At 41.7% G+C, this 23,088-nt stretch overlaps 1 protein-coding gene across 3 annotated transcripts in view; it reads right to left on the reverse strand.

Moving 5' to 3' along the window:
• Positions 1 to 17,724: 17,724 nt before the first annotated feature.
• The window catches only part of LOC110529761 (centrosomal protein of 128 kDa), a 47,777-nt gene continuing 42,413 nt past the window's right edge, over positions 17,725 to 23,088 (reverse strand). For 2 of the 3 annotated variants that reach the window (XM_021612269.2, XM_021612267.2), the window contains exons 22-25: positions 21,645 to 21,722; positions 20,188 to 20,301; positions 19,157 to 19,265; positions 17,725 to 18,855 (exon numbers count right to left, since the gene is read on the reverse strand). In XM_021612269.2, the coding sequence (XP_021467944.2) occupies positions 18,725 to 18,855; positions 19,157 to 19,265; positions 20,188 to 20,301; positions 21,645 to 21,722 (432 nt within the window). In that variant the 3' untranslated portion in view covers positions 17,725 to 18,724. The remainder of the gene's footprint in view (positions 18,856 to 19,156; positions 19,266 to 20,187; positions 20,302 to 21,644; positions 21,723 to 23,088) is intronic. The other variant, XM_021612268.2, reaches the window with a different exon arrangement.

Raw genomic sequence — 23,088 nt, forward strand, 5'->3', positions numbered from 1 at the left:
CCCTCCTTTTCCTGTAGTCCACTATCATCTCATTAGTCTTGCTCACATTGAGGGAGAGGTTGTTGTCCTGGCACCACACTGCCAGTTCTCTGACCTCTCATCAATGTCGGTGATCAGGCCTACCACTGTTTTGTCGTCAGCAAACTTAAAGATTGTGTTGGAGTCGTGCTTGGCCACGCAGTCATGGGGAAACAGGGAGTAGAGGAGGGGACTAAGCACGCACCCATGAGGGCCCCAGGTGTTGAGGATCAGCGTGGCAGATGTGTTGTTGCCCACCCTTACCATCTGGGGGTCGGCCCGTCAGGAAGTCCAGGATCCAGTTGCAGAGGGAGGTGTTTAGTCCCAGGGTCTTTAGCTTTGGATGAGCTTGGAGGGCACTAGGGTGTTGAACTCTGAGCTGTAGTCAATTAACAGCATTCTCACACAGGTGTTTATTTTGTCCAGGTGGAAAAGAGCAGTGTGGAGTGCAGTTGAGATTGCGGCATCTGTGGATCTGTTGGGGCGGTATGCGAATTGGAGTGGGTCTAGGGTTTCCTGGACCAGCCTTTCAAAGGACTTTATTGCTAAAGATGTGAGTGCTATGGGGCGTAATCATTTAATCAGGTAACCTTCGCATTCTTTGGCACAGGGACTGTGGTGGTCTGTTTGAAACATGTGGGTATTACAGACCCAGACCCAGACCCAGAGGTTGAAAATGTCAGTGAAGACACTTGCCAGTTGGTCTGCGCATGCTCTGAGTGCACGCCCTGATAATCCATAAGCCCCATGGCCTTCTGAACGTTGACCTGTTTAAAAGTCTTACTCACATCTGCTACCGAGAGCATGATCACACAGTCATCCGGAACAGCTGGTGCTCTCATGCATGCTTCAGTGTTGCTTGTTTCGAAGCGAGCATATTGGTAGAGTGCTGCGGAGATGGTTGTCCTAATGGAAGGTTCTCCCACCCCCACAGAGGAACTCTGGAGCTCTGTCAGAGTGACTATTGGGTTCTTGGTCACCTCCCTGTCCCACAGTTGACAGTGAATGTCAGAGCAAAAACTAAGCAATGAGGTTGAAGGAATTGTCCATAGAGCTCTGAGACAGGATTGTGTCAAGGCACAGATCTGGGGAAGGGTACCAAATACTTTCTGCAGCATTGAAGGTCCCCAATAGAGTGGCCTCCATTATTCTTAAATGGAAGAAGTTTGGAACCACCAAGACTCTTCCTAGAGCTGTCCTCCTGGCCAAACTGAGCAATTGGGGGAGAACGGCCTTGGAGATGACCAATATCTCAATCTTCACTCTGACAGAGCTCCAGAGTTCCTCTGTGGGGGTGGGAGAACCTTCCAGAAGGACACCCATCTCTGCAGCACTCCACCAATCTGGCCTTTATGATGAAAACCTGCTCCAGAGCGCTCAGGACCTCAGTCAGTGTTGAAGGTTCACCTTCCAACAGGACAATGACCCTAAGCACACAGCTAAGACAACCCAGGAGTGCCTTCGGTACAAGTCTCTGAATGTCCTTTAGTGGCCCAGCCAGAGCCTGGACTTGAACCTGATGTAACATCTCTGGAGAGACCTGAAAATATTTGTGCAGCAACGCTCCCCATCCAACCTGACAGAGCTTGAGAGGATCTGCAGAGGAGAATGGGAGAAACTCCCCAAATACAGGTGTGCCAAGCTTGTAAAGTCATACACAATAAATACATTGACAAACAGTTCTAGAAACCTGTTCTTGCTTTGTCATTGTGGGCTATTGTGTGTAGATTGAAGAGAAGAAGAAAAAAAAATTTTTTATACACTTTAGAAAAAGGCTGCAATGTAACGAAATGTGGAAAAAGTAAAGGGGGCTGAATTTCTTTCCGTATGCACTGCATCTTAATTGACAGAAAAAATGACATTTGCCAATGACTGTCCTAAAGTTTTTTGTTGTTGGAACAATTGAATGAGCTCACTCTGCTCTCTGGATAGTGTTTGAACTCGCCATTCTATTCTACTTCTAAGAGCTGTGCTCTCCTTTCCTTTCCTCTCTCCTCTGAACGTCCAATTAAACAACAAATTAAACAAAGTATGGCAGCTTCACAGATTGGTAAAAGTGTAGCTAAAAATTATTGTGGAGCTCCTACACCTAAATATACAGTACCGGCACCTATTTCAGTCCATGTCAACCACTACAATCATATAGTGAAGGCAATTGGAACCATTTGGGTATGTATATATACTGTTTATCCCAAGCAAGGGTCTTAGTAGCAGTGATACCTCTTGAATGAAGAATGAGGTTTTTCATCGCAGTATGCTGCTCCAGCCCTTCATAGCTATCCAATACCTCAGAAAACCTGCTCTGAGGAAATGGTGATCAAAACCTGGCAAGTAGAATATGAGTCGATCTGATCATAACACCAGGTTTAGGAAGGGTAAGAGCATGCATTGTTTTGCCGTCAAACTACTCTACGTGTGCGTGTTTGTGTGTAAGTTTTCACTCTGTTTGTGTGTACACAAAAAGGAGATGCCCGTCCATTGATCTATTTCCCCCCTCTCCTTCTACAGCAGTATGGGCATGTAGCCACAGCTTTTAGTTTACTCCTCACACCTAATTAACTGGAGCGATATGAATGTGCAAATCGACCATCCAAATCTACAGTTCCACTGACAAAGGCTTTTATGAGTATCACAGCATCATGATAAACACTCCCTGGTGATGTTGGGTGTCGTGGCCGGCTGGCGTAGTGTGTAGTAAGTAGTTGACAGCGCCATCTAAGGACTGAGTACAGGAATGACATGCAGGTTTTGGAGCCCCGTTCTCCTGCTCTGCTTTGCAGAATTGATGCACACTTCTTCGGGCATCCATTTTCAGAATGCAGTATTCTAGTGAAGCATCTGCACTAGTCTGCATAATGGAAAGGGCTCTTTTGTAAAAATGGATCGGTTGCATTAATTTCAATGTAAATGAGGAGGACCAAGTGAATGGTAGGTAGAGTAATGTTCCATGCATATACAACACACAGCTTTAGCTGCAGAGTTATATAACATATAGCAGACCTACAATAATAAACATACACACACACATATATACACACAGACACACACACACACCCATACTTGACTTCAGATTTCTGAATAACAAGGTGTGACAGAAGGTGAGATTTAAAGAGTGAGTTTAAACGACCATGTCAGCCACAATGAGATTGGTATTGCTGCTCCACTGTGCTATGAAGGAGAGAGAGAGAGAGAGACAGAGAGAGAGAGAGAGAGAGAGAGAGAGAGAGAGAGAGAGAGAGAGAGAGAGAGAGAGAGAGAGAGAGAGAGAGAGAGACAGAGACAGAGACAGAGACAGAGACAGAGACAGAGAGACAGAGAGAGAGAGGAGGGAGAAAAGAGACGGGATAAAAAGAGGAGCAGCGCGCCAAAACATTGGCTCAGTGGCGTTCAACAGACTAGGAATTGACAGGGTTGTGTTTTCTCTCGTGTGTGTGATCTGCATCCTGACTGCTGTGTGTGTGTGTGTGTGTGTGTGTGTGTGTGTGTGTGTGTGTGTGTGTGTGTGTGTGTGTGTGTGTGTGTGTGTGTGTGTGTGTGTGTGTGTGTGTGTGTGTGTGTGTGTGTGTGTGTGTGTGTGTGTGTGTGTGTGTGTGTGTGTGTGTGTGTGTGTGAGAGAGAGCGTGTGTGGCTGACAGGCTGATTTCTACTGTGTGATTGGATTCAATGAGAATCCAAATGTTGCAATAAGCATCCCAGACCCAGCACCACTCTCCCAAGACCCAGCCCGTCCCACAGGCAGCCTCCGCACAGACAGACGGAATTGGAAAGCAGGGCACACACAAATACTGTTTCAGTAAGCTGCTTGCAACAACCCACTCACTCACACACGCCATAACCCACGGCATTAAATACAATGCACTCCCAGCCAGCTCCCAGCCCAGCAGCCAGGGGGCTTAAGGTAGAGCAGTAGAACAGCAAACCTGTCTGGTTCAATGGGTTTCTAATGCAAGCCAAATAGGTCTGTTCTGATGGGAGCAGGCTGCGGGCTGTGCTGATGCCATAAAGGCTTACGCCAGCAGCACCATAGAAGTATAACAGCCCAGACTGCAGTACAAAGCACCCCATCGTTATGTGATCCAAATGAGAGGCAGTAACTACTGGAACAACAACAGTAGGTTGATGTATTCACAAATGACCCGTTTGGCACTGCAGTATGCTGTGGAGCGTGTCTGTGTGAGTGTGCGCACAAGTGTGCATGTGTGCGTGTACATTACAGCGTGTGTGCGCATGCGTGTGCGCCCAAGTGTGCGTGCATTCATGTGTGTGTGTGTGTGTGTGTTTACTGTCAGTCACTAGCTGGTGGCATTGAAGACTATTGTGTATCATCATTCACAACACAGCTGTAATGACCTGATTTCTGTTCCATCTCTGATTTAATGGAGGGTAAGAAAAACCTTCAATAATTCATTCTGAATTGATTTGAATGACATGACTGTCCTGTATTGAATATCTGTTAATATAGTTCATATACTTTACTGTCGGGTTAGCTTAGCTCAGAGCAAATTGTTTCTTTCTATTTACTCTGCAGTAAATAAGGTGTCTGGGAATGACAAGAAAACGAGTCTAAACTCTGACTTTATTTCTCACAATCGTCAACCAGGCTAAATGGAACACTCTGTTTAATAAAAGCGTCATTGAAATGGACACGCCCTACTGGAAGTCCCACAGGTAAATGGCGTGTGTTAAAATGGCGCCCAAGAGGATGGCTGACGTTTTCCTTCCCCGTAATCAATTATGCTATTTTGTTCATTTTTTTTGTTGTTGTTGTTTGGAACTTCTTTTATAACTTATTTTGTACATAGTGTTGCTGCTACTGTCTCTTATGACCGAAAATAACTTCTGGACACCAGAACTGGGATTACTCACCACGAACTGGAAGAAGCTTTCTCCTTTAACGAGTTTGACGAGAAAGATATGCTGATCTCCCGGGAACAGCCTCAGATCCATGTCATTTGTGTGAAGAAAATACGGAGGAAAAGAGGACGCAGATCAGGTTGCCTTTTGAGAATCCGTAGGCAAGCGAGTCCCATTGCCATCAATTATACTTGCTAACATGCAATCATTGGAAAATAAAATGGATGACCTACGGTTACGATCATCCTACCAACGGGACATTAAAAACTGCAATATCTTATGTTTCACCGAGTCGTGGCTGAACGACGACACGGACAATATAGAGCTGGAGGGATTTTCAATGCACCAGCAGAACAGAGAAGCTACGTCTGGTAAGCATTGCCTGATGTGAATAATCAAACAAGAAAATGCTCACCCAGAAGCGGAGCTCCTAGTGGCTGGGGACTTTATTGCAGGCAACTTTAAATCAGTTTTACCACATTTCTACCAGCATGTCACATGTGCAACCAGAGGGAAAAAAACTCTAGACCACCTTTACTCCACACACAGAGATGCATACAAAGCTCTTCTTCGCCCTCCATTTGGCAAATCTGACCATAATTCTATCCTCCTGATGCCTGTTAACAAGCAAAAATTAAAGAATGAAGTACCAGTGACTCACTCAATACGGAAGTGGTCAGATGACGCGGATGTTACGTTACAGGACTGTTTTGCTAGCACAGACTGGAATATGTTCCGGGATTCATCCAATGGCGTTGAGGAGTATACCACCTCAGTCATCGGCTTCATCAATAAGTGCATCGACAACGTCGTCCCCACAGTGACAGTATGTACAGTGGCAAGAAAAACTATGTGAACTCTTTGGAATTACCTGGATTTCTGCATAAATTGGTAATCAAATTTGATCTGATCTTCATCTAAGTCACAACAATAGACAAACAAACATGGTGTGCTTAAACTAATAACACACAAATGATTGTATTCAATATAGACAAGAAAAATACATAATTTAAACATTCACAGTGTAAGTTAGAAAAAGTATGTGAAACCCTAGGTTAATGACTTCTTCAAAAGCTAATTGGACTCAGGAGTTAGCTAACCTGGAGTCCAATCAATGAGACGAGATTGGAGATGTTGGTTAGAGCTGCCTTGCCCTATAAAAAACACTCACAAAATGTGAGTTTGCTATTCACAAGAAGCATTGCCTGATGTGAACATGCCTCAAACAAAATAAATCTCAGAAGACCTAAGATTAAGAATTGCTGACTTGCATAAAGCTGGAAAGGGTTACAAAAGTATCTCTAAAAGCCTTGATCAGTCCACGGTAAGACAATTGTCTATAAATTTAGAAAGTTCAGCACTGTTGCTACTCTCCCTAGGAGTGGCCATCCTGCAAAGATGACTGCAAGAGCACAGCGTGGAATGCTCAATGAGGTTAAGAATAATCTTAGTGTCAGCTAAAGACTTACAGAAATCTCTGGAACATGCTAACATGTTGACGAGTCTACGATACGTAACACATTGCTGCACGTCTGAAGTTTGCAAAAGTGCACCTGGATGTTCCACAGCACTACTGGCAAAATATTCTGTGGACAGCTGAAACTACAGTTGAGTTGTTTGGAAGGAACACACAACACTATGTGTGGAGAAAAAAAGGCACAGCACACCAACATAAAAACCTCATCCCAACTGTAAAGTATGGTGGAGGGAGCATCATGGTTTGGGGCTGCTTTGCTACTTCAGGGCCGGGACATCTTGCTATCATCGCTGGAAAAATTACTTCCCAAGTTTATCAAGACATTTTGCAGGAGAACGTTAGGCTATCTATCAGCCAATTGAAGTTCAACAGAAGTTGGATGATACAACAGGACAATGACCCAAAACACAGAAGTAAATCAACAACAGAATGACTTCAACAGAAGAAAATACGCCTTCTGGAGTGGCCCAGTCAGAGTCCTGACCTCAACCCGATTGATATGCTGTGGCATGACCTCAAGAGAGCAGTTCACACCAGACATCCCAAGAATACTGTTCAACTGAAACATTTTTGCAAAGAGGAAAGGTCCAAAATTCCTCCTGACCGTTGTGCAGGTCTGATCTGCAACTACAGAAAACGTTTGGTTGAGGTTATTGCTGCCAAAGGAGGGTCAACCATTTATTAAATCCAAGGGTTCAGATACTTTTCCACCCTGCCCTGTGAATGTTTACACGGTGTGTTCAATAACGACATCAAAACGTATAATTGTTTGTGTGTTATTAGTTTAAGCAGACTGTGGTTGTGTATTGTTGTGACCTAGATGAAGAACAGATCAGATTTGATGACCAATTTATGCAGAAATCCAGGGATTCCAAAGGGTTCACATGCTTTTTCTTGCCATTGTACATATACATACATACAACCAGTAGCCATGGATTACAGGCAACATCTGCATCGAGCTAAAGGCTACAGCTGCCACTTTCAACACCTTGAAAAAGGGAATGCAACATTTTCCCTGTCAATTTGGAAGTCATGTGTGGGACTCCCCAGCGCTCTACCATAGGCTGTAGTGTATACCTAGTGTATACGTGTAGTGTACACCTAGTGTATACCTGTCATGTACACCTAGTGTATACCTGTAGTGTACACCTAGTGTATACCTGTAGTGTACACCTAGTGTATACCTGTCATGTATACCTGTAGTGTATACCTAGCTAACAACCAACATTCCCATATCTTTAGAGAACATTCCCATCTTTAGGTCATGTTTTCATAGCAACGTTCCCATGATATGCAAGGAATGTTTCCAAGAGACTATTCCCTTATCGTAAAATAGAACTACAAAACGTGGTTACCATGTTCTCAGAATTTACGACATTAATGTCCTAGACTCGTTTCATCGGAACATTGCAAGAACATGTGTCCAGTTTCCTGTCGATTGGGAGAACATTCCATCAACGTCCCTTCAAATATACACAGTACATGGTTGCCATGTTCTAAGATAAGAAAATAATGTTCTAGACATGTTTCACGGGAACATTCATGTGTCCGGTTTTCTGAGGGTTAGGAGGATATTCCATCAACATCACTCAGAACATGGTTGCCATGTTTTCAGAATATATGTTCATATTCTAGTCATGTTTCATTACAGCTTTTTACTGTTGCCAGGCAAATCAAGGCCCCGATCGGTGAACAACTGATCCATTCACAGCTCTTTGTTTATTGGCAAGGTGGCGCGGCGCACGGTGCTTTTGACGTACATATTTGACACACGTTATTACATTGTGCATGCCTTCCCTGGGATTTGAACTCACAATCTCATGGTTCACGGATTTACTATCTTCCCACTACGCCACCATGTCCGTGTCAGGTATCGTTTAATCAGACTATTCCCATAATTGTATTTGTATTGACTTATTTCAGCAATTTAAGGGCTTTCTGTATAGTTGTCTAATGTTGGTGGGGCATATTAACCTGTTTTTATTGATACTCCTGAATCACTATGAACCTATATAGACATACATACTTTAAAAAAAAGAATATACCTTTATTATTATTCCCCGCAAACCCTACCGGCGAGCCCCCGATTGGAGTAAATTAATAAACACTTCTGCTTTCACCTTCAATTTATACATCTTATACACACTCTACAGACAGTCTACTTTACAATAGTTCTCTCTTGTTTGTTCTTAGTCCTTCCTCTATTTCTGATGTCCATCCAGTTTGATTTCTATTTGTTACTATGCTATTTCACAAAAGCTCCGAACCTATATACATTCTACAGATCCCTTATGTTTTACATTGTTTATCTTGTTATTAGTCCCACCCTTCAGCTCCATTCAACCCCTCCCATCTATCTCTCAATCTATCAGCCATTTCGGATTTCTATTTGCCATATATTTTTCAACTGTGCTGTGATGCTTCACAAAATAATTGAACCTTCCTATTCTCATAGCTTCTACAGATTGTAAATGAAAAATAAAAGATTTTTCTAAAATAATAATTATATTATTGATTGATTGACTATGGCTTTTCAAAATCACCCAGTATTGCTATCTGCGGCGTTAGTTCTAGGCAAATGTAGCAATTCTTCAGCCATTCCTGGACCTGTGACCAAAAACGAGCTACATATGGACAATACCAAAATAAATGATCTAATGACTCTGCCTCCTCACAGCAAAATCTGCAGAGCTGGGAAGATTGTATCCCCCATATATATAACATTCTATTAGTTGCAAGAATTCTGTATAGTAATTTATATTGAAAAATGTGAAGTTTTGAATCCGGCATTGTTTTGCGTATCAATTCATGAACCGTGTAAGAGTTAGTAGTGTGTATTCATGGATGCCAGGGGAAGCCCTTCGTCAAATATGTGCCCCCCAAAAAATTATAACAAAAATGATATTTCTTTAGTCTCTCTGTGATTTCATCTTTTTCCATAAATTTGTAAGTGGCTTAATCTCACCGGAGAAATCATCAGAGTGAGGGAAACAGCACCCCTCTGTCTCAGTATGTGTAGCCCATGTATCTGATGCTGTCTGGAACAAAAGAGTATGACATGTTGTCACAGTAGCATTTGGTTGATTGATGCCAGCAAGCGTTTGGCCTCCCTTGATAAAAACAATTATAAAATAATTAGCCAATCAGCGTTGAGCTGGTCTCAACTGTGGGTTGTCCTGGCACAGCATAACACCCCCAAGCGAGGCCAGTTTGCATTTAATTTCAGACTAATCAAATCACATACTAAGCAGAGCAGCATCATTGTCAGAAAAACCTGTCTGTTTCTGGTCTGCTATGTTGATGTCCTGGAGTAGTAGCTTGCAATATCGACCCTTCCCTAAGCCATGGATGGAGATGAGGATTTGGACTTCTGGTTTTGACTTAATTCTTTGTACAGGCCAATGATTATGCCGCCGATTTTGATCCAACCATAAGTTAATAGATTGTGCCTCTGGCCTGAGATGATTGAAGTTCAATATGTAGACTAGCAGGCTCATGCTAACTAGCTAAATAACTTAGCTGGTTCATTGTTGTCCATACGAGGAAGTGAGGCTAGCACACATTTTAGCTCGGTAGCCTTTGACAACAAAAACTAAAAGTGTACTGTATGACAGAGCCAAGGACCGTTTTGCCACATGAAAGAGAGGAGGATGGCATTGTCTTTCAACTAGTCTACAAGTAGTAGGGTGAGTCAACATTCTTTGTTTTACTTGAGCACACAGACAGACAGACAGACAGACAGACAGACAGACAGACAGACAGACAGACAGACAGACAGACAGACAGACAGAGAGAGAGATAAATCAGTACCTTGGACTGCCACATGATACAGTATTTACAACATTGGTATTTTTAAGTTTGTTTTCAGTGTTTTCAACTAAGTACATATAGCCTTGTTGATTTTATGTTTAACCCTCAGAAAACTGGACACATGAATGTTCATGCAACGTTCTCATGAAGCGTGTCTAGAACAACCATGTTCTGTGTATGTTTGTTGCGACATTGATGGAATGTTCTCCTAACCCACGGAAATGAGACATGGATGTTCTTGCAGCGTCCCGTAAAACGTTAATGTTGTATATTCTGAGAACAAGGTAACGTTCGGGATATGTTCTGTCTGACATCAAGGGAATGTTCTCCTAACTCTAAGGCCAAAACGTGCTAAAAAAAGATTCTCAGAAGGTTTTTTTACAGCCTGAATTTCAAATGGATTACATTGAGATTTTGTGGCACTGGCCTACACACAATAGACCGTAATGTCAAAATGGAATTCTGTTTTTAGATTATTTTTTTTACAAATTAATTACAAATGAAAAGCTGAAACATCTTGAGTAAAGAAGTATTCAACCCCATTGTTATGCCAAGAATACATTTGTTCAGGAGTAAACAATTGGTTATCAAGTCACATAATAGTGTTTAACAAAAAATAAATATGACAACCTCATCTCTGTAACCCACACATAAAACTATCTGATAAGTCCCTCGGTCGAGCAGTGAATTTCAAACACAGATTCAACACAATCTCCAGGGAGATTTTCCAATCCCGCGCTAAGGGCACCAACTAGTAGATGGGTAAAAAAGGTTAAAGCAGAAATGGACTTATCCGTTTGAGCATGGTGAAATTATGAAGTACACTTTGGATGGTGTATCAATACTCCCAGTCACTACAATGATACAGGCATCCTTCCTAACTCAGTTGCCGGAGAGGAAGGAAGCAGCTCAGGGATTTCACCATGAGGCCAATGGTGACTTTTAAACAGTTTAAAGTTTAATGGCAGTGATAGGAGAAAACTGAGGATAGATCAACAACATTGTAGTTACTCCACAATGATAACCTAATTGACAGAGTGAAACCAAGGACACTTGTACAGATTAACAATATTCTAAAACATGCATTGTGGTTGCAACAAGGCACCAAAGTAATATTGCCAAAAACGTTATGTCCTGAATACAAAGCATTGTTTGGGGCAAATCCCCAACACAACACATCAATGAGTACCACTCTTCATATCTTCAAGAATTGTGGTGGCTGCATCATGTTATGGGTATGCTTTTCATCAGTAAGGAACTGGGGAGTTTTTTGGGGATAAAAAGAAACATAATAAAAATCATAGAGGAAACCCTGGTTTAGTCTGCTTTCCATCAGACACTGGGAGACAATTTCACCTTTCAGCAGGACAATAATCTATAACACAATGCCAAGTTGCTTACCGAAAAGACAGTGAATGTTCCTGAGTGGCCTAGTTACCGTGCTGACTTATATTGGCTTGAAAATCTATGGTCTAGCAATGATCAACAACCAACTTGACATACAAATGTTGTATTTATTGACAGAGCTTGAAGAATATTGTACAATCCAGGTGTGCAACGCTCTTAAGAGACTTACCCAGAGAAATCACTGTGAAAGGTGATTCTAATGTGTATTGACTCAGGGGTGTGAATAAATATATAAATGAGATATTTCTGTATAAACATGTTTTCACTTTGTCATTCAGAGGTATTGTGTTGAGTTATATAAAAAAAAAGTTATAAAAATGTTTGTAGTATCCATTTTGAATTCAGGCTGTAACACAAGAAAATGTGGAATAAGTCAAGGGGAATAAATAAGGCACTGTATGCAGCGATCTAAGGCACAGAATCGCAGGCTGTGCCACAGCTGGCCGTGACCGGGAGGCCCATTAGGCGGCGCACAATTAGCCCAGCGTCGTCCGGGATACGGGAGGGATTGGCCTTATCCCATTGTGCTCTAGTGACTCCTTGTGGCGGCCCGGGCGCAGGCATGCTGTGACCAGTTGCTAGCTGGACAGTGTTTTATCCGACACATTGGTGTGGCTGGCTTCCGGGTTAAGCGAGCAGTTTGACAAGAAGCAGTGCGGCTTGGCAGGTCGTGTTTCGGAGGACACACGGCTCTCGACCTTCACCTCTCCCGAGTCCGTAGAGGAGATGCAGTGATGGGTCAAGACTGTAACTACCAATTGGATATGACGAAGAAGGTGTAATAAAAATACAAGACATGTTCCTGTTAGGGTGCATTTCCAATGAACTATCAAGTGTCAACAAAAACAGCTGGACGTAATGACGTCACACCTACCAAAACACCTACAGTGTAAAATAAAAATGTGGCAGTGAAGTGTTTCCATTACCCATTTAGGCAAATTGTGCATGAATAAATTGGGAACAGCCTATATACCCTCCCACCTATCTGTGTCATGTCTCAGGTAGCCTTGAAACCCAGCATTGATAGAATGCAATAATCGGCTAATCCTAATCCTTGTCCTGCAAAGAAACAACCATTTTTTATAGTTGAACAAAATCATTTTCAAGCTGTAGGTATTTAGGATTAAATATGGAGTAGAGCTTTATAGTTGCATAATAACATCCCGTGCCCCACATACCTTCAAAATGATTCAGCAATCATCATTTATTTGAAAAACAGTTTACCATCGTTTGTTGCAATAGAGGAAGATAGACTTAAGACAAATCCACCCCAGCCGAACAGATGCAAATGTTGAAATTTAGAACAGTAATCCGATACAGTGACTTCAGAAAGTATTCATACCCATTGACTTATTCCACATGTTGTTGTGTTACAGACTGATAGGTGATGAGCATCGCCTGGTTTGCATTCAGGCCAAAGTTTTACATTTTTGTCTCATCAGACCACAGAATCTTTTGCCTTATGATCTGTCTTTCACGTGTGCCTTTTTCTCAGGAGTAGCATCCGTCTGGCCACTCTCCGATAAAGCCCAGATCGGTGAAGTGCTGTAGAGACTGTTGTCCTTCTGGCAGGTTCTCCAATCTCAGGCAAGGAACTCTGTAATTTTGTCAATGGTCATTGGGCTCTTGGTCACCTCCCTGACTAAGATCCTTCTTGTTCGGTTCCTCAGTTTGATGGGACGGCCAGCTCTATGTAGAGTCTGGATAGTTTCATATTTGTTCCATTTACCAATGATGGAGACCACTGTGCTCTTGGAAACACTCTAGAAATTGTTTTATACCCTTCCTCACATATGTGCCTCGTCACAATTCTATCTCAGAGATCTACAGGCAGTTCCTTGGACTTCACTGTGTAGTTTCTTGCACATCAACTGTGGGACCTTATATAGACAGGTGTGTTTCTTTCTAAATCATGTCCAAACAATTTAATTGGCCACAGGTGCACTCCAATCAAGTTGTAGTGACATCTCAAGGGCGATCAAAGGAAATTGGAGGCACCGAGTTCAATTTGGAGTGTCATAGAGGTGTGAATTCCTATGTAAATTAGTTAGTTCTGTATTTCACTTTCACTACACACACACAAAAAAAAAAAAAAAAACTTGTTTTTGCTTTGTGAAAATGGGGTATTGTGTGTAGATGGTTGAATTTTGTATTTATTTACAGTTGAAGTCGGAAGATTACATACACTTTAGCAAAATACATTTAAACTCAGATTTTCACAATTCCTGACAATTAATCCTAGTAAACATTCCCTGTCTTAGGTCAGTTAGGATCACCACTTTATTTTAAGAATGTGAAATGTCAGAATAATAGTAGAGAGAATGATTTATTTCAGCTTTTATTTCTTTCATCACATTCCCAGTGGGTCAGAAGTTTACATGCTACCAAATACTAACTGAGTGTATTGCCGTTAAATTGTTTAACTTAGGTCAAAAGTTTCAGGTAGCCTTCCACAAGCTTCCCACAATAAGGTGGGTGAATTTTGGCCCATTCCTCCTGACAGAGCTGGTGCCAGGTTTGTAGGTCTCCTTGCTCACACACTTTTTCAGTTCTCTGGGATACAGATGAACGTGGTACCTTCAGGTGTTTGAAAACTGCTCCCAAGGATGAACCAGACTTGTGGAGGTCTACAATTTTTTTTCTAAGGTCTTGGCAGATTTTTCGATTTTCCCATGATATCAAGCAAAGAGGCATTGAGTTTGAATGTAGGCCTTGAAATACATCCACAGGTACACCTCCAATTGCCTCAAATTATGTAAATTAGCCTATCAGAAGCTTTTAAAGCCATATAATTTTCTGGAATTTTCCAAGCTGTTTAAAGGCACAGTCAACTTAGTGTACAGTTTTTAAACTTCTGACCCACTGGAATTGTAACACAGTGAATTATAAATTAAATAATCTGTCTGTAAACAATTGTTGGAAAAATGACTTGTGTCATGCACAAAGTAGATGTTCTAACCGACTTGCCAAAACTAGTTTAACAATGAATTTGTGGAATGGTTGAAAAACTATTTTGAATGACTCCAAAATAAGTGTATGTGAACTTCCGAACTTCAACTGTATATATTTTGTATTCAGGCCATAACACAACATGTGTAATAAATCATTGGTTATGAATACTTCCTGAAGACACTGTATCTGTCATTTCCATTACACGTCCCAATAAACCTGGGTCAATGGAAACCTGCCTACAGATAGAAACTAATCTACGGAAAACTGGACACTCAAACGTTAGGGGAACATTACGGGTAACATCAAAAAAACTATCTCCCGAGAACTGTTAGCTGTGTAGAATATCATAAAGGGGAATATGTTTAATTCATTCTTCAGTTTGGTCTTATGCGGAGCAATATTCTGTTAGCTCTGTGCTGAAAATAAAATCAATACAAAAATGATTATTACAGATAACTTTACAAAACAACCCCATGATAGATCAAATGTGTTAGAATCTTTTCACAGGAGGATTCAATGTACTTGGCCTAAGACCTAAAAAAAACCAACTAAAAACTAAGTAATGTAATTGAGAGGAAAGTACTTTTGGAAGAGTTTGTAAGATCTTCAGAAAAGACCAATACACTAGACATGGGTCAATCTTCACCACTCAACGGTAACAGAAGACTGCAAAATGATTTTAACTGTAGGTTATGGACCTACAGCCTCAGAATATTCATAGCCAAGGCCTGAATATGAATTATATAACAGTTCAGTTCATTTACAGTGCATTCAGAACATATTCAGACCCCTTGACTTTTTCTACATTTTCTACATTTCTTTGTTACAGCCTTATCCTAAAATGGATTAAATAAAAATGTAAAATCCTCAATCTATACACAATACCCCATAATGACAAAGTGAAAACAGTTTTTTATAAATTTGTGCAAATGTATTACAAATAAAAACAGAAATACTTTATATAAGTATTCAGACCCTTTGCTATGAGACTTGAAATTGAGCTCAGGTGCATCCTGTTTCCATTGATCATCCTTGAGATGTTTTTACTTGATTGGAGTCCACCTGTGGTAAATTAAATTGATTGGACATGATTTGATAAGGTCCCACAGTTGACAGTGCATGTCAGAGCAAAAACCAAACCATGAGGTTGAAGAAATTGTCTGTAGTTCCGAGTCAGGGTTGTGTCGAGGCACAGATCTGGGGAAGGGTACCACAAAATGTTTGCAGCAGGTCCCTAAAAACACAGTGGCCTCCATCATTCTTAAATGGAAGAAGTTCTGAACCACCAGGCCTCCATCATTCTTAAATGGAAGAAGTTCTGAACCACCAAGTCTCTCCCTAGAGCTGGCCGCCTGGCCAAACTGAGCAATTTGCGAGAAAGGCCTTGTTCAGGGAGGTGACCAAGAACCTGATGGTCATTCTGACAGAATTCCAGAGTTCCTCTGTGTAGATGGGATAACCTTCCAGAACTCTCTCTGCAGCACTCTACCAATCAGGCCTTTATAGTTGAGTGGCCCGATGGAAGCCACTCCTCAGTAAAAGGCACATGACAGCCCGCTTGGAGTTTGCCAAAAGGCACCTAAAGGACTATGACCATGAGAAACAAGATACTCCGGTCTGATGAAACCAAGATTAAACTCTTTGGCCTGAATGCCAAGAGTCACGTCTGGAGGAAAACCTGCACCATCCCTATGGTGAAGCATGGTGGTGGCAGCATCATTCTGTGGGGATGTTTTTCAGCGGCAGGGACTGGGAGACTAGTCAGGATCGAGGGAAAGATGAACGGCGAAAAGTACAGAGATATCCTTGATGAAACCTGCTCTGATGAGTCCGAATGTGATATTTTTGGTTCCAACCTCTGTCTTTGTGAGATGCAGAGTAGGTGAACGGATGATCTCCACATGTGTGGTTCCCACCCTGAAGCATGGAGGAGGAGGGGTGATGGTGCTTTGCTGGTGACACTGTCAGTGATTTATTTAGAATTCAAGGCACACTTAACCAGCATGGCTACTACAGCATTCTGCAGTGATACGCCATCCGATCTGGTTTGCGCTTAGTGGGACTATAATTTGTTTTTCAACAAGACAATGATCCAACACACCTCCAGGCTGTGTAAGGGCTATTTGACCAAGAAGGAAAGTGCTGCATCAGATGACCTGGCCTCCACAATCACCCGACCTCAACCCAATTGAGACGGTTTGGGATGAGTTGGAGTGAAGGAAAATCAGCCAAGTGCTAAGCATATGTTGGAACTCCTTCAAGACTGTTGGAAAAGCATTCCAGGTGAAGCTGGTTGAGAGGATGCCAAGAGTGTGCAAAGCTGTCATCAAAGCAAAGGGTGGCTACTTTGAAGAATCTCAAATATAAAATAGATTTTTATTTGTTTTTGGTTACTACATGATTCCATGTGTTATTTCATGGTTTTGATGTCTTCACTATTATTCTACAATGTAGAAATAGTAAAAATAAAGAAAAACCCTGGAATGAGTAGATGTGTAAAAACCTTTGACTGGTACTGTATGTAAATGTGGTATTTCAGTTTTTTATTTGTAATATATTTGCACACATTTCTAAAAACCTGTGTTTGCTTTGTCATTATGGGGTATTGTGTCTAGATTGAGGGGAAAAAAACAATTGATTATATCTTAAAATAAGGCTGTAACAGTAACAAAATGTGGAAAAAGTCAAGAAGGTCTGAATACTTTCCGAAGGCACCGTAGAGAACTTTTGATCGACAAAGATATTCATCAGTGAAGTTTACAGAGGCCGCAATATATGAAAGTACAGTATTCAGCTTTGAAAGGCTGAGGATGAGGCTGCTACGAAAGTCCCTGAGGGAAAGAGACAGCATAGCTACATGTGGTCCGAGGTGTGAAATCTTATGTGCAAGAACATAGGACATTAATAGAATAACTCGAAATTGAAAGGACACAGAACTTTCTAGCGACTCGTTTTCACTGTACAGCAGATATGTATTGGCTCTTCTGAAGTACAGATGCATTTGGTAAATGTAAATTGAAGCTGAAATAAGGCTGGAGTGGCCATATAAACCTACAAACATAAGCTCATGCTACGAGTCATTTTCTCAACAGATGGACCAAGGCAACAGTGATTGACATACCATAGAGACTTAGGAGCCTAAGGAAACAACACTTCATTTTGAAATGGATGAGACATGAGCTCAGGCGAAATGATCCTTACAGATCTGTGGAGATTTGTTTATTGCATATATTCTTTTCTACATTTCATAAAAATATACATATATTGTGCTTATTGGCATTTTTCTTCTTCACAAATAATAAAAAGAAGACGGTAGTGGTAAAAAGACTGCACATAAAAACAAACGTGTGACTTGTCAAGTCTGTTGAAAATAATAAGAATATATTGCTAATGCATAGGCTACATGAAGTTAGAAAGGCAGCACCACTTTCACAGAATGTCAGCATAAATATAATCATCACATCTAATCTGTTCAGATGAAACACATTGGCATGATAACAGCAGAGTACATAACCTGTCACAAAAAGGTCAACATTGGGGCTTTAAAACAGTGTTTTTCAGAGAAGTGTTTTGAGTGTTGAAATACGTATAGAAATGTAACGTTAGTATGACCTGTTGGAATGTTGACCTACGTTGGCTTTATGGCTGGTTTTTCAATCTATTTTCAGTCAAACTTCATGTCTTCTTTAAGCTGTGCCTGCTTTCTTTGCACAAGGTAACATTCAATAAAAAATCTTCATAAATATCAGTTTATAAAGAAAGCTGCAATCGTCTTTCACAGTGCTAAATTTGGTGGTTCTCTTATAAGATACCCCAAGCGATGTGCTATGAACCTTCCACTAGGTTTAACCCTGCTTTTCTTATCACAATCGCACTTAGTGTGTATGCTTGGCTTCACGCTAGCTGTTTTCTAGGTTGGCTGCTAGTCACGCAGCTTGGGAAGGGTTGGCTGTTTTTTGGTTGAGGTATTGACGGAAGACTGTTGTGGTGATGCTTTGCAACCACGGTACTGCATAGAGATGGGTGTCGATTGTACTGTCAAGTAAGGCATAGAGTTAAAAAGAGGGCCCACCACTATCTTTGTTATTATCGCCTCTATGCCCATGTTAAAACGCACTTCCGTGTGAGCCCTCTATCCAACTCTATAATGAAAAGCTTGTAGATGAATACATGCATGTAACCAGTGTGAATCCCTGATGGTGGGCACTATGTGTTACTGTTGCGGTGGTCGGAGATGGAGTGAGGGTGGGCCCCGTTGACAGCAGGAGAGGCTCGGCGGTTCAGAGAACGGCTATAGTCCAGGGTGCAGTCTGGAGAGGCCAGGTGTTTGTGTGGAGCTAAGGACCACAGGGAGAAAGGGAGGAGTTACAACACTGAGCACAACCTATTAAGAGTCATGTTTTACATTTTTTGTTACAAAAAAAAAAGAAAGAAAAAAAAGGAACATGTTTTAGGGCCTTTAATCGCAATGCTTCTTCACAGAGCTTCTTCACATTAGAGTCTGAGACATATCTGAGTGATTTAGCAGGCGCGCTTACAATCAGCGCAGTCGGCTGAAGTAGGTAAAACAACCACACATCACAATCATTGCACTCTTCGAAAGGAGACGAGAGGTGAACATTGCGGCTGTGTACTCACACGTGGGGTCAGTGAGCATGGAGCTGGTGAGGAGAGCGCTAGGGCCTCTTATGGAGGAGGAGAGAGCAGTCAATCGAATGCTCTGCGTTGTAGCGTCCAACCTGTCATCCTGGAAGAGGGTACAGTCTTGAGTACACACACTGCAATCTGGCATAACATCCAACCTTATGTGAAATGCATTCTGAGCAGTGCTCTTTCAGTCTTTGTCCTGGGTGAGCCAACAGGGCGACCAGGGTTTTGTTCCAGTCCAGCACGACGGATTAAACTAAGCAACTCGTCTTCGAGCTTTTGATTAGTTGATCGGGTATTAAAATGCTGGGCTGCAAAAAAGCTCCGGTCTGTGTTCATCCTGTGGGTCCCCAGGACCAGCGTTAAATGAGAACGGACACTATCAGCATTCTGTACTGAAACAGATTGCCCCTAACTGCAATCAAAGTGAAAGCTAAGTAGATGAAGACTTTTCTTTATTCCACTTTCTTTAAATGAACTCCTGGTGGGCGCCGTGCTATTAGGCACTAATGCAATCAGCACTTATGGATCAACACGGGAGTCATTTGGCGTCGCAGCAGAGTCGTCTGACAGATTAATGCACTTTAAGAAGTGGCTTCGATGTGGCTGCTGTGTGTGTGTGTGGCTGCTGTGCGGGCAGAATAGACACACTGATGGGAATCTGCTGTCAACAATGCAATGATGTTTCTCTGTTGGCCGCTTGAGAAGATAAATATGATGATTAGGACTGATTGGAAGTTACTACCCTCCGTCTCACTCTGTCAGTTATGTTTGCCAACATTGGCTTGGAATATTCATACTAAATGCAAATGCCAGTTGTGGACCGACGATACACCAGTGTACTCAAAAGGTGTCATAGGCTGGATGGCTCTGGGAGTAAGAGTACAAAGTACTCTTTCAACAGGCCAAGTGTTGAAATTGCAGGGTGGCAAAGTCTCGTTTTGGGCATTTCTAGGTATCATAAAGCTGATATTTGATGTAGCATATACATAGCGTGCACTGTGGGTAATGTAGTCAAGTACCCTGCACTCCTGTATCTGTCGTTTGGACTCATCCAGCTGGTGCTGCAGGACTCCAACGATCTCTTTGTATTTAATGTAACGTTGTTCCACCACCTCCTTCTGCCGCTGAGACTCCTATATATATATAAACAACATGGAGATAGTCAATCACTACACAAACCAGGCACGAAATGGAACTCATCTCAAAACCGGTTTGGAGTTGAAGTTGCACAGATCTAGGATCAGGTTAGAGAGACACCTAGGTTGGTGTGATTAAGATTCAGAAGAGATCAAACACATAGAGAGACCCGGGCCGCAGGTCTCCCTTCTAGACATATGGGTCGTTCCACCAATTAGATGCCGTTTGAGTCGTCTAACTTGGTGGAAAAGTTTGATTTCACCTCATTTTAACATTCTGTCATAAGCAAAAAACACTTTTTTCCCTCATCTCAAGAGGTTAAATAAAAGAATGACTATAATAAGTGCCGAATAAGTCCTACAGAAAGTAATAGGGTTGACTGTAACAGGGTTGATGACTACATTTTAAAATCAGCCATGGAAGCTTGTTGTGTGCAACAGGGAGGGGGCAATTGAATGTAAGCTTCACAAAGAAATGTAAATTGCGAAAACAAATTCTAGCGTGTCTATCTATGGGTAACAGGGTTGTGCTTGACCCGCTCAGTTTCCCACCACAAAACATGAGAAAATGGCCAAAAAGTATAGAACCAGTTCGTTCACCTGCTTTTACACTAGGAGGTGTTCAATGTCTCTTTTTGGGAGAGAGAAAAAATACTTCAAAAGGAATAGTTTCACAAATTAAAATGAGAGTTCAGTTCACGTAACAGGGTTAACCTCGAAGGGATACATGGGGATTTTGGCAATGAAGCCCTTTATCTACTTCCCTAGAGTCAGATGAACTCATGGACACCATTTGTATGTCTCTGTGTCCAGTGTGAAGGAAAATGGTATCCACAAGTTCATCTGAATCTGGGTAAGAAGATAAAGGGCTTCAAAATCCTGATGATTTATTTACCTGAAAATAAATCACAAATAAATACTAATCTTCAGAAATGACTTTGTCAAAAGCAAGAAAATAATTAGGGCTTTACAATGGTGGTGGAAAATTGGGAGAAATGTTGGGGTTAAGTTGGTTAAAATCTTCCTAGAAGTCACAGAGGTAGCACAGAAGGACATGTCAAAATGCAGAATTTTGTCATTTTAGCGAGTCTTTTTTTCATATCAGATTTATGGAATTTTCCATGTGGTCTATGTTAAAGGGCACTTCATTTAATATAACAAACTTTAAAATTCAATATTTGTGCACAATTTCTACTTAAAATATCAAAAGGGATGCAAAAGGCCCTCATTTCGTGGAACAACCCATATATTCAGTACATCCCAGGTCTCCCCAAAAGGCCCTCATTTCGTGGAACAACCCATATATTCAGTACATCCCAGGTCTCCCCAGTGAGCCTCACCTCCAGGTCTTTGAAGTTGTCCAGGAGACACAGCTTCTCAGGGACTGACTCCAGGTGATCCACCGCCAGCCTGGTGCTCTGAATAGATAAAAGGAATACAAGGAGGTTAATATACTGCACATTAGCTTTACCCACAATACAACACAGCAAGGTGCTGTATCCAACTACTATTCATGTCAATTCAAAAGGCCTTATTGTACTGTCACACAATGTCCTAAAAAAGCTCTGACAACGGCAGTAGGCTGCTATAAGTGGGCACGGCAGTAGGCTGCTATAAGTGGGCACGGCAGTAGGCTGCTATAAGTGGGCACGGCAGTAGGCTGCAATAAGTGGGCACGGCAGTAGGCTGCTATAAGTGGGCACGGCAGTAGGCTGCTATAAGTGGGCACGGCAGTAGGCTGCTATAAGTGGGCACGGCAGTAGGCTGCTATAAGTGGGCACGGCAGTAGGCTGCTATAAGTGGGCACGGCAGTAGGCTGCTATAAGTGGGCACGGCAGTAGGCTGCTATAAGTGGGCACGGCAGTAGGCTGCTGTAAGTGGGCACGGCAGTAGGCTGCTATAAGTGGGCACGGCAGTAGGCTGCTATAAGTGGGCTTAAATGAACTAGTGATACTAGGAAAGTGCAGTGTGCTGGTATATATTTCCGACACAGTACATGCACAGTGGCTTCAGAAAGGATTCACATCCCTTGACTTTTTCCACATGTTGTTGTGTTACAGCCTGAATTTAACATGGATTAAATTGAGATGTTTGGTCACTGGCCTACACATAATATCCCATAATGTCAAAGTGGAATTGTGTTTTTGGGACATTTTTACAAATGAAATAAAAATGAAAAGCTGAAATGTCTTGAGTCAATAAGTATTCAACCCCTTTGTTATGGCAAGTCGAAATAAGTTCAGGAGTTTCTATGTGCTTAACAGGTCACATAATAAGTTGCATGGACTCACTCTGTGTGCAATAATAGTGTTTAACATGATTTTTGAATGACTACCTCATCTCTGTACCCCACATATACAAAGACCAGGGAGGCTTTCCAATGCCTCACAAAGGGGACCTACTGGTAGATGGGTAAAAATAAATTGCAGATATTGAATATCCCTTGGAGCATGGTGAAGTTTTGAATTACACTTTGGATGGTGTATCAATACACCCAGTCACTACAAAGATACAGGCATCCTCCCTAACTCATTTGCCAGATGAAGGAAACTGCTCAACATTTTCACCATGAGGCCAATGGTGACTTTAAAACAGTTTAGAGTTTAATGGCAGTGATAGGAGAAAACTGAGGATGGATCAACCACATTGTAGTTACTCCACAATGATAACCTAAATGACAGAGTGAAAAGGAAGCCTGTACAGAATAAATAATATTACAAAACATGCATCATGTTTGTAAGAAGGAACTAAAGTAATACTGCAAAAAATGTGGCAAAGCAATGA

The sequence above is a fragment of the Oncorhynchus mykiss genome, chromosome 8 (genome assembly GCF_013265735.2).
Source record: "Oncorhynchus mykiss isolate Arlee chromosome 8, USDA_OmykA_1.1, whole genome shotgun sequence".
Lineage (NCBI taxonomy): Eukaryota > Metazoa > Chordata > Actinopteri > Salmoniformes > Salmonidae > Oncorhynchus > Oncorhynchus mykiss.